Source organism: Ambystoma mexicanum, chromosome 12, assembly GCF_040938575.1.
Source record: "Ambystoma mexicanum isolate Mex_15411 chromosome 12, UKY_AmexF1_1, whole genome shotgun sequence".
Taxonomy (NCBI): Eukaryota; Metazoa; Chordata; class Amphibia; order Caudata; family Ambystomatidae; genus Ambystoma; species Ambystoma mexicanum.
The window spans coordinates 1,000,086,790-1,000,106,107 of record NC_090936.1 but is presented as its reverse complement, the minus strand read 5'-3'; the positions used below and the strand labels follow the sequence as shown (position 1 = coordinate 1,000,106,107).

Here is a 19,318-nt window from a genome sequence, read left to right as displayed (position 1 = left end):
CTTAGCACACTTTGATTGGCATGCACCTTTGCAGGCTGCAGCTTGGTGTTACCGGGCCAAGTAGAGGTGTGTGCATCCTGGCTGGATAAGGGGGAATGGGACTATCCTGTCCCAATCGGCATTCCTACCAGTTTGATTGGTGCCGATCCTTACCATTGCTGGGCTGGGCAGACCCCAGTCTGAATTTGGGGAAAGGGGCATGCGGCAGTCGTTCCCAAGATTGTCCACTGGAGCCAATACCCTGAAGAAGAAGAGCACTGTGTTGAATACCCAAAGACTGCTGCTGAGGATGACTAACAATGCCTACAACCAAGTTCCGGTAAAGCCATGCCTCTCTTGCAAGGATCCAAGAAGGCCATGGTCGGTGGTTCGACCTTTAGGCTGGTGAGAACAACCAGTCCAGACCTCTGCACAAGAGGTCTGCCACCAGAAGCCTTCAGAGTGTGCGAGAACCATCCTGTAGGCTGACCAGCTTCATCCAAGAAATGCCCAGTACATCAGTCGCTGTCCTATCCAGGTCGACTTGTGGCCTAAGAACATCCCGCCCTCTCCTGCTATCCTGCATGAAGAAGGACCTTCCTGAATCGGTCTCTTCTTCGCTGCCAGGAATCTCGCATGCCACCCTCTTATCAGAGTGAACTTCACTGCTGCCTGTCTTTCATGTCCTGGGGTTCTCCTCATCATGGGCTATTCTGTGGCTGCTGTCCTGAGCTGCCTGAACAGTCCTGGTGGAAGCAATTCAGAACAGACAACGTAGCATGAACCCGCCTCCTAGCCAACCTAATCCAGAAGTCGAAACCAGCCACTGCTCCTGTAACTCCTGAAACCACCGCAACCAGACCAATGACATAAGTGGCCTCAGCGAATCGAAAAGCCTTACGGGTAAGCCACTCCGGAAATTTAAGTTCTGCTTGCTAGCTTGTTTAACTTTTTTTTGGCCCCCTCTTGTGTCAAGGATTGTATGGGTGTAAAGGACAGTCCATAATCATTGTGGTTTTGGCCAAGGATTGCCCCCCAGGCTAACCCGTAGAGTACCCCTTAACTGCATTTACTTACCTTCGATCCATTTAAGTGCTTTATATTGCAACCTTTACTTGCCTGTTTCCAAAACCTGTTCTGTGACCTAAAACGTCCTACCCGTACACAGGTGGGTACATGGGACGCTTACTCTTTTTAGATGCACTGGGCCTACTTAGCTGGTGGGGAAGATGGGGGCCTTCGGTTTTTAAAGGCAGAGGACATGGCTTTGGATTACATTGCACTGTTTTTCTCACTTAACTGTTCATATTTGTACTTGTTTAAATTATCTTGAACTATTTTAGTTGTTAAGTGTGGGTGATAGCGCTTTTAGATTACCAACTCTGTATGTATGCATTTATTTGGCGGTTTAGTGATAGATACTTATCTTTCACTTTACCTGCATAGGGATTTAAAAGCCTCATTAAATAGTATTTTTTGTACTTCTGGGATACTTGACTAACTTGATTGTTCCATGTGTGGTTAACATTACTATTACACCATCCCCATATATACTGAAGTCTGTCTTCAAGATATCTCCACATTTACCTTGATCGAGTTTAGCTAAACCCAAGTATTAAATACCCTGTTCATCAACTAGGGTGGTCTCTCAAAACCCTCCCCCAGGGCTGGCTCCAAAATTCCATCTTAACCCTGCTGTCTATCAAACATTGGAATACAGTAGCTCACCCCCGTGCAGACTTGAGAAAGGAAAAAAGGTGACCTTGCTGATTGGGGGAGTTGGGATTTATAATACTCCACATGCAATAATATTGCTTCAAAGCAGCAAGCGCGCAAACAGCAAAGCGGAGGCTGGAAGGTAAATGTGGGTAACATAAAAAGACCTAAGTGAAGGCAAATGCCATGTATTTACTGAAATTAGCTGGTGACGGATGTGAGGTAAAGGGACAACGTCTGCGGGAAACAAAGTTGCCTTCCAGTTATCTGTCAAAGTCTTAATGTTTTCTTTGCTTTCTTCATGCATCTGTGGGAGAGCTGGGAGGAATTGATTGGGGAAGATTTGCATGGAGAAAATAGTCTTTATACAAACAAAAATATCAAGAGTCATTTGAGAGGCAGGGATTGTATTTGATCCATTCAAGGCATTGAGATAAACATAAAGGAAAAGGAGAATGTGGTCCGGTATTATATCAGCTCATTAACCCTCTAAAGTTGGCAAGCAAGAAGACAGTGAGAGGAGTATTTCTACAGACCTAGTACCATTATATCACCATTGTGGTCACAATAAATTAATTGAATGCACTGGGTGTGGGGAACACAATGGCGATGCAGTTATAAACTGCAGAAAGTAGGGGTAAATTACTACCAGTGTTGTTCTCTCCATTCAGTTAAGAGGATGGTGTGCACTTGCATTCATGTAAACTGTTCAACGTGGCGCACCCTGATCTACAAGACCAACCAGCCCTATTGGGCAACACTGCAAGGACAGTATACAGGGTTGCACCGGGAAGGAGATGTGTCCAGAATGCCCACACTGGTGGCAAGCCAGTAAAATATTGGACATTACAGTCTGTGGCCCGGATTCATGGAATTATTTGCGCGTAAAACAGGGATTTGCAGGCAAAATGGCACGCAAATCCCTATTTTACACGCCAATAATTCCATGAATCAGGGCCTGTGTGCCCAGATCCATTGGGACAGTGTTGTCAGATGATTCGATGTCAGGAGGGGCACCATGTCCCAGTACTGGGATTTCTCTGCTCCATCAATTGCCTGTTGGTAGTTGTAGAGATGGATCTAGTTAAATTAAATGGACTGAAGTAAAACTAAGGTAAAAGTAAATCTGAGCACTGGACTAGGTTGTGCCATGTTACATTGAGTCATTTGATAACCCTACACAGGGATAAACAAACAGAAAAGAAAGACACATGAACGTAATGAAATGGTCACTCATTGTCAAGGGCTTGATCACTGGGGCTTTGCTTACCGGGTCCTGGCTGCAAAGATACTTTCCCTTTCTTCTTGAAGACACCGGGTCGCGAGCTGTCCAGGATGGTCCGCGGTCTATGCAGGCAGGAGACACAGCCCCCTTCCATCCCAAGGGGATGTTAACCTGGGCAGGGTTGGGAACCGGATCCCCACACCACGGGTTGATCTGTATCCCAGAATTAATGTGGCACAAAGACAGAGGAACCACAAGGGTCCCACTGGCCTGGGAAGTGCTTGCTGGATGTAGTCAGTCTGTCAGTGGAGCCACCCTCTGGCAGGACCCAGAAACAGAAAAGAACTGGGAGAAAATAGGAACAGTAGTCAAGCAGGAAGATCAAAGACTGGATGGCAGAAGTGATGAATGAGCAAGTAGGGCAGAAAGAGAGTAAGCAGGCGGATTGCAGGAAGCAGAGAAGAGATCAAGTTGGCAGGCAAAAGGGTAAGGCAGTGATCTCAAAAGACCATGGAGAGACAGAGGAGCAAACCTAGGCCAGGGGAACGTTAACACGCACTGAATGGGGAAATTTACAGCCTTAAATGGTGCGCGACTCTTCTGGCATCAGCAGTCTCCTAGGTAACAGACGCTGCAGGCCGGGAATGGGGTCACATGACACGATCCGGACCCCGGAAACATCCAGCAAGACTGCAGCACCACCGCAGGACACCCCACCGGTGCTACCTGCAACCACAGGCATCCGAAAGACCCCAGAAGCCGACGCGCCCGCCCGCACCACCTGGGATACAATCATCAAGAACAGGTACGTGGTGCGGGCGGCGCGAATGGCGGCCGTGGCTGTGCGTGACACTCATGGCAAAATTAAAAATGTAATAATTGTAAACATATGTAACTATATTCCATTTGTTTGATATTAAAGGTTGGGTTATGAAAGCGGCTTGACCTATTCAGGATGGCCTATGTGGCCCTCTGGTAATATAAGGCAAGGCCTGCGATCCCTTTGAGCCTGACACTGTGGATTACCAATTCCTCAACTGTTTTTCCTTAACCATCAACAGAACTTTCTGCCTTTGTCGCTTAGCGCAGGAATTGTATAGGGGGGGGTTCATGGACAGCACACACAAGGAGTTATCCCTGATTAATTGGTCCGGCAGTGGTTCGCTTTATTTGACAGACAGCTGGACAGGTATGAGCTGATGAGTCAAAGCAGATACACATATTGGGGGTCATTACGACCCAGGCGATAAGGGATTAACGGCACCATAAAAGGGTGCGGTGCCGTTAACCCCTTAACGCCTTACTACGAGGTACCTTTGCGGCTCCCGACCTTAACGGCTGGTCTGGACCAGCCGTTCAGGTAGGGACCCGCAAAGGGACCTTGAAGCCAATTACGGTACCGCAATTTGTGGTACCGTAATTACCGCCTTCCCCATTCCCATTGAGCCCTATGGGGCAAAAATGGGACTGGGGAAGGGCCAATGGTAAATGGGGAATTACCGCCCCGCCAACCTTGGAATGGGTTGGTAATTCCCCATTTCACCATGGCAGATTCGGTAAGTTACCGGCGTTAACCATGGCGCTAATAGCGCCATTGGTTAACGCCGGGGTCGTAATGAGGGCCATTGTTTTCATTAATGAGGGATGCCTGAACAATATCGCTTTCTACATTTTTATGCTGGACTGACACTGCTGTAATCATTTATGTAAAGTGGTGCCCGGCTGATCCTTGCAGTGATATGTGCTTTGGGGTCCCCAACTTCTGAATCTACCCCTATTCTGTTGCCATGTGGTGTTCACTAACAAAACAAAAGAAGAAAAAAAAAAAAAAAAAAGGGGAGTCAGTCAGCCTTGATGGACACCACAGACTTGTTAGCAACATACGTTCAAGTCCTGTTTAGTCACATCCGTGCACCTGTGTCTTTTTGTACATTCAGCACCCCTTATAACATGGAATTATTGTAGCACATTAACGAATCAAGGACTGGGATCATGGAGTGGATCGCGCGCACATATGGCTCACCTTTTCATTGCATGGTAAAATGTTAACTGGATTATTTTAGAAGAGTTTCCTGTAAACAATTTACTGTTTATAATCCGAAAATGCATGAAATCTGTGACTGCATTATGTATTTATGTGGCATTCTTTAAGAACAGGAGGAAATCGAGAAAGAACCAGACCGTGGTTATTTTAGCCACCGAGTTCCACTTTTTGAAGGAATGGAACTATTGGTATTTTGTGGGAACATGAACTAATATTGTAGTCCCAAGGAGCTTTTTAGAGCGGTTGTATTCCCAGCTAAATACAATATTTTTATTTTCTCTCAGGTGAAACGAATACTTGATTAAAAGTTTAAAAAGAAATGATTCAACAGAACTTTAAGCTTTCGAAGACTTAATTCAACATCAACCCTCAGGAAGGAGGCAGGGTAGACAAGAGTATAACATAACATAGTATTACTTTAAAATACACATTTCCACAAAAAGGCATTATGAAAATACAATGTTATCTCTTGTTAGAAGAAGGTAAAGGTGATGTTCCAGTCAAGTCATTTGGGTTCAGAAAGTCTATTGTGCATTTGTTACACTCTATCCATGTAGTGCTCTCGCTGGGTCATCACAGGTTACTTGATGTTGACCCAGCGTTTCCATTCAATGGTTGAAATCCAACTTGTGGTAGTCTGGTTGGCCTGGGAGCCTCAGTTCAACCAGCAACAGGAGTTTCTAAATTGAAGGTGATAAGCCTTCATACACAGATGCCGACACAATAATATATGGCAACATATGCATCCCACTCACTCATGCAGGAACAATATTCGGCCATTGGACTCTGTACCCAATGTACACTGGGGTAGCCTGTAGGATCACCCCTGGGAATAAGGTGGCTATAGCCCCACTAAAATCCAACCACGGATGTCACCAACCAGCAGAGCTCTCACAGTCTGCTGTGCAGAAAGACTCCCACATGGAATGTGGGTGCTTTGAAGCACCCTAACCCTGAGGGAGAAATGAGGCCTCATTACAACTCCGGCGATAGCCGTGCCGGTAAAACAGTTCCTGGAAGTCAGGTGCAGGAAAATCGTTAATCCCCATTCCCATTTGAGTCCCATAAGACTCAAATGGGAATGGGGATGACGGAACACCGGCACTGTTAATAAGGGTGCTGGTGCTTCCGTGAAAGTATGAGGGCGGGTGCCAACCTGCCCGCCAGGTCTGACCTCAGAGTGTGCCGGTCCATTAACAACGGTGCCGGTAGGCTTACAGGCACTTTTGTTACCAGACCGGCACACTCGTAAAGAGGTGGTCTCTCTGAGAAGGCACTTCTGGTAATTATGTCCCCTCATGAAGCCTCAGATGAGGGCTCATCAGGGAAGGGTCAGGTAAACCAAGCCAAAGAAACTCAAAAATACACAGGGCCTGGCGCCAAAAGTGGAGTATGGATATTTCAGTCTCAACAGTGAACACAAACTTAAACATGGAAAATGTATCCATTCTTTTAAATGATGGGGTATACATTTTGCAGTAAATCTGTAGGGTTCAAAAGAGTCTGATATTCGACTACCTATATTTTTCTATTGCCTGTGCATCAGCACATCAGAAGTACATTTCCTAATACAAGGACACTATACCAGGGAGGAACTCTTTTACGTAAAATGTTAGCACAATTAAGACACGGTTTAAAAAAATAATGTTTTTTAGGCCCATCAGTTGAAAGCATAGTTCAAAATTCATAAAGGTCTAGAAGAAACTTCCAGTTTGGTCCACGATACCCACTTGGACGTAGAAAGTCCCGGACTGATTTCAAAATGTTGAGCCTTGTGAAAACAGCTTCGCCAGCCAAGTGAGGAACCACACACAGGTGCATGAAAACTTAGCGTGGACCTCCTGTCCACAACATAAACAACACATAAGTGGAGTAAATCACAATCCAAATGGCAAAGAGGAGGAACCATCTACAATGTATATACGTTTATTTTCTGAACACTAATCAGTCACATTTTTTTACTACAGCTGTATCCAAAGGACACATGAGGTTCACAATCTACGTACCTGAGTAGGAGTCGGGGAAAGACAAGTAGCAGATGCTGGTTTTCTGGAATAAAAGAAATAGATGCATGTGTTAAGGGGTTGCGACTCGCCAGTGCGTCAGGTGTCAGCAGCAGCCAATCGCAACTCTGTGAATCCAACCTTATACCCTAAACTGTAAAAAGATAGAACTAATAAAAGAGTGCAACTATTAATGACGATAATACAGCCAATATTTCTATAGTCACATTGAAATTATGTATTATGAATACGATTTATAATTGTGTTAAGGTCAATATTATTGAAATTATTAGTGGTATTACATACCTCTTTCTCAGAGAGGCGAAGGTCATGGGGATACACCAGCTGCAAAGAGGAAAGGAAAAAAAAAGTTGGAGTGAAGTAAATCCTGGGCTGTTTTCACAGCTACCTGAGGTCATTCCGAGCTGCATAGAAAATGATCAGATGGATAGTCGGTGATTAAGGACACACAAGCAGCCATTTGACTTACCGAGAAGTTTTTCTTTTAGAAGCGGTCTGCTTTCACAAACCAACCTTCTCATACCTCCATCCTTAAAAGCCCAACTGTGATAACCCCAGACCCCCAAACAAGTAACTCTCTCAGAGAGTTCTTCAACAACTCTCCTGCTGTAGGTTTTCATCCTCCTGCATCTGAGAGGCCTCTTCCATTCTGAGGCTGGCACGTTTCCCTTTACAGCTTTGGGATCTATAGAAGGGATGCTGCTATTCAAGAAGCAGGTCTCCCGGTTCTCTGCCGAGCTTCCCACCACGCTTTTGGAATTTGTCCTCCAGGGGATTAAGAACTCTCTTCCGGATATCCCTCTCTGCACACACTGGATTGTCCAAGAAGCAAGCTTGTCTATGGTTCCGGCTCTGCCTGTCCAACTCACCCCTTCTACTACTTTCGCTCACTCATGGCTTCATATCCATCCACTCTAAATAGTGCTTTTCCACCACAGAATACAGCAGTCTCTTTCTCCAACCTTCGCTCTCAGATTCGCTCTGCAGAGCCGGACATTGCTCTCATACTCTAGATCTTCCTTTATCCTCACTGCTGGCTACGGCTCTGCGTCAGCCATCAGTCAGCATCTCCCTCATTTTATTCTCTGCTTCTTGGCCAGACTTAGTCTTGCCTCCTTTCCCAGTCAGCATTTTTCATCCATGTGGCCCTTCCTGCTTTTCTGCCTCATTTGGTGCAAGTCACGGGATCATAAACATGGACGACAGAATTCAATGTTTGGGCATGCGCAAAGGGCAATTCACCATAACAAGTGTTGGGATGCAGGTTCAGATGCCAGCCCCTCCCAAACGATTCAGATTGGAGAAGATATACTAATACGCGGGAAATGAACATGATCAGGTAAGGGGGGGGGTCTTGTGGGTAGAGGTGAATGGTGCACAGCATGCTTACTGTAGAGACTTACATAGGGTGATGCCAACTCTTATAAGATTGCGTCAGGGATGCATGATGGGGCGCCTGTGTGTCTGGGAAGAGAAAAGAGTTGCTTTATTTGTGAGGACCAGACTTACATTGAAGTTATCTACTGTGCTCATTTTGATGGCCAGGTGTACATCACGTGATGAGGTCTTAGGGCAGGGCAGTGCTTTCAGAAACCCATCCAATCATTTTACAGTAATTCAAGGTGAAGAGATCGTCCGCCACGTGTGAAGAAGTTGGTGTTAGAGAAGGCATGGCCAATGAATTGGGGTCTATATGTAATCAGTAGTATGTATATAGGTGGCAGCCAGTGAGGGTGGGGGATAAACAATTTATTTTGTGTACATCACTGATGATATCCACAACCTGTGCAGGCAGCATGGCGCAATCCATAATTAACCATTCTCGTACTTCAGGCTCCTTTCGTAAGGCTTTTGAAAAATCCCACGTCAAGCCCCTTCTTAAAAAGTCCTCCCTCAGTCCCCTTTTTCCTTCCAACTACTGCCCTATCTCAAGCAACTGATTAATTGCCAAGCTCGGACAGATCAGCATACATGCAGCTCTGCCTCTACACAGAATCCAAATGCCTTCTTGACCCTGCCCAATCTGGATTCAGTTACTACAGAGGAACAGAAGCCTCCCTCGTCTCCGTATGGGATGACTTAAAAGAACAGCAGACTCAGAAGGATGTGCTGCACTTATCCTCCATGACCGCTCTGCTGCCTTTGACTCTATGGACCATGCCATCCTGATGGACAGATTCCTCTCTCTAGGCATCAGGGGAGCCGCTCTAAGATGGATCTCCTTATTCTTCTCCAACCGCTTTCAAATAATGCTCCTCCCGCCCTTCTCCTCCCTCCCTTACCCTGTTCCCAAAGGAGTCCCTCAGGGAGCCTCTCTATCCCACATCCCCTTCAATCTCTACCTTAACCCCCTCCCCGCACACTCACCCGCTCTCATAACCTAACCTGCTACAACTATGCGCATGACACCCAGATCATGTTCAAGATTCCCAAGTCGTTACCTCCGCCCGTCCAGACCTTGCCTCCTGCCTCTCTGAAAATCGACCACTGTAGACATGGCCTTCCTCATTTCGCTTTCATAGGGAAGACAACATTCCTCAGGCATTTATAGGATATTGTTAGACTTATCACTATTTTGTCTATGGCAGTCATACATACATACATACATACATCACTTTGTTACTGCGAGGTAGAAGAGTACCAAACACCACTTTGGTACTGAGACGAGGAAAAAGGACAACATGAGCAACATGGAGAAAAGACTGCAGCCAGAAAACGGAGCAGTCTAGTTGTCAAAAGACCAATCAGCATGGCAGGGACTTTAAAATCCCCAACATTTGGGACGCTAGAAAATTGGGGGTGGCAGAAGCCTGCTGGAAGAGCCGGAACTATAACCGGTGGTGCAAGAGAAGGCAAGCAGTGTATCAAGGGACCGGAGAAAGTAGAGCTGGAGCAGCAGATGCAAGGAGCGGTGGTGGTGAGAGAGACCCCCAGATCTGCCAGTGCGATGCAGAGGGAAGCTGAAGGCCTGCGAGAAACCGTTCATGTCGCTGACAGCCTACCGGTCAGCACACAGTGAAGCCGCCGAGCGTCAGCACATTGGAGACGCCAGATAGAGAAATCAGCCTGTGTCAAACTGGAGACTCACGGAACCGCAGTAGATACAACCAGGTGAGTCCACTTAGAGAAGGGCGTCCGGACACGGCGAGGGGGTTGTCCAGCCAGCATTGACTGCTGCATGATCAAATCCTGTGTGTTTTTAATACCGACCTGGGAGTGAAAAGCATTGTGAAACCGGTAGTGGCAAGGGCCAGCAAAAAGTCTCACGAAAACAGTAGTGGCAAGAGAAAAGCATTGTGAATAAAATAAGTGGCCAAAGCTAGTGAAAGCATTGCGAAACCAGTGTGAACCAAAATCAGTGGAAAGCATTGAGAAACAATTGTTGGCCGAACACAAACTTTGTGAAACCCTGATTAAAGCAGTAAGATTAAGGAACATTGTGATGTTGGTGAAAAGGACGCCAACCAGGGTTACTGGTTGCGTGACCTGTAGCGGGTGGACTGTGTGGCCCACAACTGCGCCTAGACCGGGGAAACCCCACCACAATTCAAACTATCTTGATGGTTGGGGAAGGGAACCCTCAGGCATTGAAACGTGTGCACCGTTAAAGACACCTGTGCTTCAGAAGCCTGGGTCAATGGGAGGGGCTAGGACGCACCCACCTGCCTGTTGAATGGAGGAGGAACCCTTTTGTTAACTATATGTGAGAACATTGAACTGGGTGAAAGTGGAAGAACCTCTTCCTTTTAATTAGCTAAATAGTCTGAATCTTGGGGAAGGGAACCCAAGACCATTCTGTGGATCTGTGTTTAACTTGGGGCAGGGAAACCCGAATCCATCCTGTGGAACACTGTTGAACTTGGCAAAAGGAACCCAGAGACCATTTTGGGAAACCATAGTGAAGTTGGGGAAGGGAACCGAAACTCTTCTTTCGGAACTGTGTTCAAATTGGGGAAGGGAAACCCGAGACCATCTGATGGATTCATCATGAAAGGAACCAATGGCAGGCCAGGAGTGGGAAGACACTCAGAACCTTTAGTTTCAACACTGTTTCTTTTGTTGCTGACCTCCATACACATGGTTTAGCTGTAGTTGTGAGGGCACATGTAGGTTTTCGGACACAGACAGACTCTTAAATTGAACTTACTGACTCAGACTCTCCTTAGTTTATTTAGGTAAGGAGATCCAACCTTAGTATAACACAAGTTAGGCCTTACACCATCCTGACATTAGTTTGAAATGTAATCTGTTGTCTGTGTCCACTTAGTGATGCCTTCACACTGGGCGCTCATGCCTATCAGCTCAGAAAACTTGAGTGAATCCAAAACTCTGCAGCTAGACTCCCTGCCCTCTCACCCAAAGAACACATCACCTCTGCCCTTGGAGTACTACAATGGCTTTCTATCAGCCAACAGGCAACTTTTAAGGCCATATGCATCACACACCATAACCTCCACAAGACTGGCCCAGAATTCCTCCAAGACAAGCTTACACGCTACCAACCCATCAGAAACCTTATATCAGGCTTTGCACCCATCCTTGTGATTCCCCCTTTGAATTCCACCAGAATTGGAAGATCCTCGTTCTCCGTCCAAGCATCCACCCTCTGGAACTCCCTTTCACTGAACATACGCCGCAATGAGGACTACCTCCCCTTCAGAAATACCTTCAATACATGGTTATTCCCTACAGCAAATTGAAGACCTTACCTCTCACTCACCTTCCTTATGACTCCTAGGCCTGGTCACAGTCTATGCCTATACAGTATATTCTGCAGAGCAAGGTAAAGTACAATTCTCAGAGCAGACTCAACGACTCAGAACACTCAGCCACACCAAAGGCAAAGCACCAATCTGAACCTCAAGGTGCATAGTCAAGCACCACTTCAGTGGACACAACCCGCAGGCACGGATACCCATTCGCACACATTTGCATCCATGCATCAGACTAACACATGAAGCACAACATCTCTGCCATCAGAATGCAGCTACAACCTACGACAAAATATTTGGTCCAGCTGGACACATGACAAGTCTTGCACCAGACCACCTCCCAGCACCCATCCGCATGCCTGAACATCATGAGTAGCTTACTGGGTCACGGCTAGTCTAACCAACTCCCTATCTCTGCCTAACGCGTACAAGCCTTCTATTCTTTCTGAAAATGCTCTTACATGGACTCCGGTCCCCCAAGGGTGTTTACCCCCACAAGCGTGTTGAGGCCATACTAATGGGATGAAGGTGCTATATAAATGCCAAACTACTACTATATAGATCAGTAGATTAAAAAGAGTCCATTAACAAATGCTCAGCTGCCAATGTTAAAAAGTAAAGATTCATTACATGTAAAGCCTATACATGTTGCCATTATCAGTGTTAAAGTACAAAACACAACACCACTTCACAATGCCCTCTAACTATAGTATGTATGTGAAGCACCTAATGTTTAACACAAGTGGTGTAGTGAGAGTTAGATTACATGTATTAATGAACAGCATTTGTCTACAAATGCTGCTGGGAATGTCATCGATTCCACGTTCCACAGAACACAAGTGTTCTAAATGCAAGGTTAAAAAAGTAATTTCATCTTTTCTATAGCTTCGCAATATGCTTGCCCTCTCCCTCTCCGTCCTCTGTTTAAACAAGAAGTCTAGCTGCCCTTATGCAACTTGCATTGCCTCTCATTTGACGAGTGGTGGACACGATTTACGGTTTTCTGACTTCTTAAACTCCCTTTCCAGAATATCTGATCCCCTACTGCTTTCCTTATTTAGAATGGATGAGAAATTATCCGACTCCTTAGTGCCCATTTGAAAGGGTATGAAAAGGTGCAATATTCAGGAACCAAATCTATACCCCCTCTAATAAAGAGGGAATTTAAATGTTGCCTTTTTATACAAATCTGAGAAGAGAAGGTCTAACAGAAGGGAGTTGTTCAATCTTTACCCCTTTCTCCATGGTCCAGCACCCTAGACAGGTCCAGCACTAAGGACACTGTTGCATTATATGATATTACCACCTCACCTATGTTACTATTCATTACCTCTTTCAGTAGCTGAGCAAAGGGGAGACCAAAATCAATCCTAGAAGAGGATTTACATGGGAGAAGCATAGAAGCTGAACTGACTATCATTGGGAAATAGTTTCTCCACATGTCCTTTAAGTGCTATTCTTTCTTGAAATCCTGTATTGCTCTTCTGGCTTCCTCGAGTTATGCATTCTATCACCCAATGGATGAGTTAAGTTTCATCATCTTACAGCAAATTAAATTCACTCCCACTACTACAAAATCCCCATTGAAGTCAGAAAGTCAGTTAACTTTATTTCAGGCATATCATATAATTTGATCTGATATGGCATTTATAACGCGCCTATACTCAAGTGATTCAAGGCGTGACGAGACAAGGAATGGGGAACAGAGGGAGGACAAAGACAACGATCATACTACGCCAAGTGACATTGAGATTGCGCAAGGGGAGGCGGGAGGGGAAATGGGAGGGAGCAGTGTTGTACATGGGATCAAAATAATAACAAGAAGTGTGGCCAGCAGGTGGTAGGTGGAAGGCTAAGTGCAGACAGCAGGTGTCCAAATGTGCAGGTAGGGGGGACTGTAGGGTTACAGATGCAGACCCAAATGCAAGGGTTGCCGGGAGGCAATGCGTGTGTGCAACTGGGCAGGCAGGGACCTGGGCCTGAAATCAGAGGGTAGCCGGGTGACCAGTGCAGTATCGGACAGGAAATCAGTAGGCGAGAGAAGAGAGAAGGCAGAAGCAAAGAGGAAGGTCTTGAGGTGCTTCCGGAACCGGAGATGGTTCTCAAGTTTCAGAGAGGCAGGGCGGCTGTTCCAGAGGGGGGGCCCCAGCCGAAGACAGAAATCTACCACCAACTCGTTGCTTGGAGAAGCGACTGACCCTGAGGGAGTTGGAGGTGGAGGAGCGAAGAACTCAAGTAGGAAGGTATTTACAAAGAGAGAGAGTTGGAGGTATTGAGGACCCGGGCCCAGAAGGCCTTGTGGACAATGCAGAGGGTCTTGAACTTAATCATTGCAGCCACTGGGAGCCAATTCAGAGATTTCAGTGCTGGGGAGATATGATCCCAAGGACAAGTCTTGCAGTCCTGTTCTGGATGAGTTGCAGAGGGCGGAGATTAGAAGCAGGTATATTTAGAAAGAGGCTGTTGCAGTAGTCCAGCCTAGAGAGAACCAGAGCTCTAGAGACAGTGAGCTTCTGGGGGAAGGAGAGGAAAGGAAGAATACCTCTGAGGCGGGGCAGTTGGTAGTTTGACTTCTTAGAGACGTCAGAGATGTGAGGAGAAAAGCAGAGTGTGGAGTCGAAGATGACCCTGAGGTTCTGAGCCTCACAGGTGGGAGCAGGAAGAGGGCCAAGGGAGGCCACCCAGAGAGTGACAGGAAAGGAGGGGAGAGCAAAAAAAGCAATTAGGTAAAATGTGAGACTTTAAAATTACAAACTCTGGCAACATACAATCACAATCATCAACAAAATACGTCAATATAAATTAGGCATAAACAAGATTGCATTTCATCGGATTCACCAGGCCTCATTTGGAAAGCTAAAAACTGCAAATATGCCATCCTCATGTTTAGCCATTTTGCATAGGATGTACGCATCAGCTGCAAAAAGGGCCTGATATTTTAGAAAGCTAGGGAGAAGCCATCTCACTCGCATATTAGCATATGTTGCACATGTTAGTAGAAAATGTATATCATTTTCTTCTTCATTAGGGCAAAACAAAACGGACAGCATTGTCAAGAGCCCCGGGATCATCTGCAAGTCAATTGTGCGACAAAAAAAACACTCAGTCCGAATTTGATGTATAAGGCTCTGCAAGTACAAGGCAACATGTAATCAAAATAGGGCTCAGGGGTTTAATTTAAATTTAAACATTAGATAAACCGGGAATCTGTTTAAACTGGGATGTCCAAAATGATTCGCTCTAAAAACAAGGTATCTATCTTTAACCTAATTTATCACACAGTTTGTTTGTTTTGTTTGTTTTATTCGTATTTATACAGCGCACAACAGCCAGAGGACATTGTGGCACTTCTTACAGTACAAAGCTTAGTTACTTAGTTACATGGTCATTAGCAGTATATATACAGGTTACAACATAGTTATACTACATTTGTGTTATATTACAATATACATGGCAGAAGTGGAGGAGGCAGTCCTCCACTTGCTAGTTGAGGAGTGTCGCCTTGAGGTTGTTGCGGAAGACAGAGATGGATGTTTCAGCTCTAAGGGTGGCAGGGAGTGAGTTCCAGAGTTTCGGTGCAATATAGGAGAAGCCTAGACCTCCCGCTGTGGCTCTCTTTATGCGTCGTATGTGTAGCTGGTTGGTGTACTGAGCTCTGGTGGGGCGAGTGGATGTGGTCCTTGATCTTGCTTCAGATAGGTATGCTGGAGCAGTTTTGTTGATGCATCTGTGAGTGATGGTGAGGATTTTCAGAGTAATACGGTCTTTGACCTGGAGCCACCGTGCTTCACGTCTGGTGTGGGATATATGGTCTCTTCTAGGGATGCTCATGGCGGCTTGCAGGGCATTGTTTTGTGTGGTTTGTAGTCTGTGAATGTTTTTGGCGGAGGTGCCAGCTAGGAAGGCGTTGCAATAATCGAGTTTGGCTCCTATAGTTGCTCAAGCTATGGCCAAGCGGTTGGGGGTGGATAAGTAGGGTTTATTGGCATTGATGAGTTTGGTGCTGAACGCTGATGCAGAGGCTATGGTGCTGACTTGTTTGTTCATCGATAGATTTGCATCAATGTGAACACCTAGAGTCTTGACAAAGGATGATACGGAGATGGTTGAGTTGTCTATGTTAAGTTGTTGTATTGGGGGCTTAGTTTCGATAATGTGTTTGTCTGGCCCAGGATGAGAATTTCTCCCCGTTAAGACAGAGGCCATTGATTGCCATCCAAGCTTGGATAGTGGCATAGATATTGTGAAGGGCTGTGGCGTCTTGGTGATAGAGTCCAGATAGGGTAAAAGTACTTGAGTGTCATCTGCATAGTTTGTATATGCAACACCCATGGAGTCAAGTAGGTCGAAGAGGGGTTTTGTGAAGAGGTTATAGAGGGTGGGGGTTGTACTAGATCCTTGGGGGACACCGCAGTTTATAGTGGTAGGATCTGCGTTAGCTGTGTCGGAGTAGACCTTCATGGCTCTTTCTTCAAGGAAGGAAGTGGCTCAGGATGCTGCTTGATTAGAGAAATGGGCTGCATGGGTGAGGTGGGTGGTGAGTGTTTGGTGATCTACCAGGTCAAAAGCAGCTGATAGATCGAGAAGGAGGAGCAACGCAGGTTTGCCTTTGTCCATGATCTGTGAGATTTGATTTTTTAGGTCTAATAAGGCGGATTCTGTTCCATACCCGGCACGGAAGCCAGATTATCTTTTGCCTAGTATGGAGTTAGCTTTGATGTATGATTGGATCTGGATATGAGCTGCTTTGTCCAGGATTTTTAGGAGGAACGGGACTGTCGTTATCGGTCTGTAGTTGTTGGGTTGCTCAAGTGTGGGCTTTTTTTTTTTAGAAGTGGCCGCACCCAGGCTTCCTTGAGATTGTTTGGGACAGTTCCTGTTTGGAAAGATGCGTTAATGAAGGCAGTAATCATGGGTGCTAGGTCATTGGCGCATTCCTTGATGATTTTTGGACGGCAAACGTCTGCTTTGCAAAGGGATGGTTTGAGGTTTTTGATGAGATTAAGGACCTCAGGTTCAGTTACGTCTCTGAAGGAGAATTGAGCGAGATTGAGATTACTACGCTTGTCTTGTGTAGGGCTGTTGTTTTTTTTGGTTTGGGAGGGCTTTGCAGTGGTTTTGGATTTTGTTCTGGAGGAGTTTTATTTTGTTGAGCATGGCGGACTGAATGCTGGCACACCAGGCTTTGTCTTTAGTTATCTCGTCAGCGGTAGCCGTAGGAGTGACTAATTCATTAAAGATTGCGAATAGTTCTTTAGCTTGGGGGTTGGCCTTTGAGATCCTATCATTGAAGGAGTTGGATTTTGCTGCTAAAATGGCTTTTTTATATTGGAGGGCTATTTGTTTGAATAGGCTCTTAATTAGATCACTTGGATCCGTTTGCCAGTTTTAAAGCGACTGACGCTTTTGAGCTCCGAGGGTTTGGAGTTCTTCCGAGAACCAAGAGTTGCAGTGAACTTTTTTTTTTTCTTCTTGCTTTCAAGTGGGGCTATAGAGTTTATGGCATTGGTGAGAGTATCATTGAATATAGCTGATAGTATATGTGGGTCCTGAGAGAAAGGTGGTGCTAGGCATGGGCTTTTAAGGTGGGGACGCAAGTTGTCTGCGTTGAGTTTTTTAGAACTTCTTATTGTGGCAGGTGGTACGTGGGTGAGAGTCTTAGGTTTAGGGTTGGTGGGGATGAGGAATTCCATGCATGTGTGGTCCGTCCATGGAAGGGCGGTGTTTGAGGTAATGTTGGATGCATAGTTGTGATCCATGACCCAGTCAAGGGTGCGGCATTTGGAGTGAGTGGGGGTGAGGACTCCTTGGGAGAAACCGAAGTCTGCGAGTTCTTTAGCTAGGGTTGCGGCGGATTTATCCTTAGGAACATTGTATCCTAAATTTAAGTCTCCTAATAGAAGGATTTTGGAGGACTTATTATTGTTGTTTCTGAGTCGATGGGAGAGGTGCTCTTGGAAGTCAGCTGGGAGTCCGGGAGGTCTGTAGAGGATGTGGATGTTGATTAGATTACTGGGGGAAAGCGTAAGCTTGGCTGATAGGATATCAGCATTACCACCCTATGTACTATGGTCTGCTAATCTAATGGATAATGAGTCTTTGTGGATAAGGGCGACTCCCCCTCCAATCTTATCACATCTATCTTGCCTAAGGATGGTGTAGCCTGTGGGTAGGGCTAGTGCGATGGCTGGGCAGGAGGCATCATTGAGCCAGGATTCAGTGATGTATAGTAAGTCCAGATTAAGTGTGGATAGTAGATCTGCAATGTAAAAGATGGTGGTCTTGCCTAGGCTCCTGCACTACTTCGGGAATATCCCGTATTTGATACCAATGAAGTTCTTTGGTAGACTGGCCAGCATGTGCAGGGACTTCCTGTGGCAGGGTACACGAAACAGAGTGGCTCTCTGGAAGCTACATAATTTTTATGAGAAGGGGGTATAAAGTTGCCTAATTTTGAAGTTTATTATGTTGCAAGTCAGCTGCAATATGTGGCCAAATGGCTTTCAGAGGAGGTGACCTCTGAAACCAGGCTGTTCAGGCAGGATTGTGCCCCATTTTTTCTGAAGGAGATCATGTGGTTGCCCCAAGCAGTAATGGATGGGTGCCCAAAGATGATGGTGCTGGGATGGAAGATGTAGCGAAGGGCGTGCCAACGGATGGGGAACCCATGGCCGTGCTCCCCTCAGGTACCGCTGGTTGCATTGGCGGGTGGGGAAGAGCAACTGAGGATGATGATTAGAAACCACTGGGAGCCGGCTGGTATAGCGACAATGGGGGATATTTGTCAGGGGGGGACCATTACGGATTTTGAGGAGTTGGGGGCGGAAACTGGGTTACACACTGGCCAGTATATCACGTACCATAGACTGGTGTGGAAGATTAAGAGAATGTGGTCCGAACTGGTGATTGAGTAAGAACCAGATGCTACCATAGACATAATATATGACATAGCAGAGGGGGGACACAAGATATCTAGAATATACGAGATGATGATGTCCAAAGTGGGAAAGGAGGTGGTGCAACTGAGGCTAGAATGGGAGGAGGAAGTTGGAACCCCGATGGAGGATGGGATGTGGGAACGTGTCCAAGGGTAACACAAGAAGGTTATTGAGGAACGCAAGACTTGAACAGATGCAATTATATATTACACATAGGGCGTATCTGACACCGCAGAGGATAGCCAAGTTCAAGAATGCAGGACGACAGGCATGTCCTAGGTGTGATGAGGAGAATGCGGGCATGGTGCATATGTTTTCGTCATGCCCGGTTATCTAGTGCTTCTGGGGCGAGGTTGCATGTAAATTAGCAGAAAAAGGTATCAAGATTGTGGTGTGCCTGTTAGGTGGGGTTCTCTAGGTCACGGAAACTTAGGCATGTCAGCAAACTGAAAGATCTGGCATATGCGCTTGCAAAGAGGAGAATTGCTATGGGGTGGAAGACGTGCCACAAGCCACAATTGGAAGTATGGTGGAAAGACCTGCAGAAATGGGCAGAGGTGGAAACCATGGTATGGCTTGAAGCTAGCAGTGCTGGGGGGGGGGAGAAGGAAACTAAGACCCTGATGGCCTGGAATCTACTGATAGCAGAACTATTTGGGTCAATGCACGACCCATTGGAT

The 19,318-nt window shown here is 46.1% G+C and overlaps 1 protein-coding gene across 2 annotated transcripts in view; it reads right to left on the bottom strand.

The window, feature by feature from the left end:
* DENND6B (DENN domain containing 6B) overlaps window positions 1–19,318 on the bottom strand; it is a 756,791-nt gene that overhangs the window by 645,787 nt on the left and 91,686 nt on the right. For both annotated transcript variants that reach the window (XM_069629519.1, XM_069629520.1), the window contains exons 2-3: window positions 7,274–7,312; window positions 6,971–7,013 (exon numbers count right to left, since the gene is read on the bottom strand). In XM_069629519.1, the coding sequence (XP_069485620.1) occupies window positions 6,971–7,013; window positions 7,274–7,312 (82 nt within the window). The remainder of the gene's footprint in view (window positions 1–6,970; window positions 7,014–7,273; window positions 7,313–19,318) is intronic.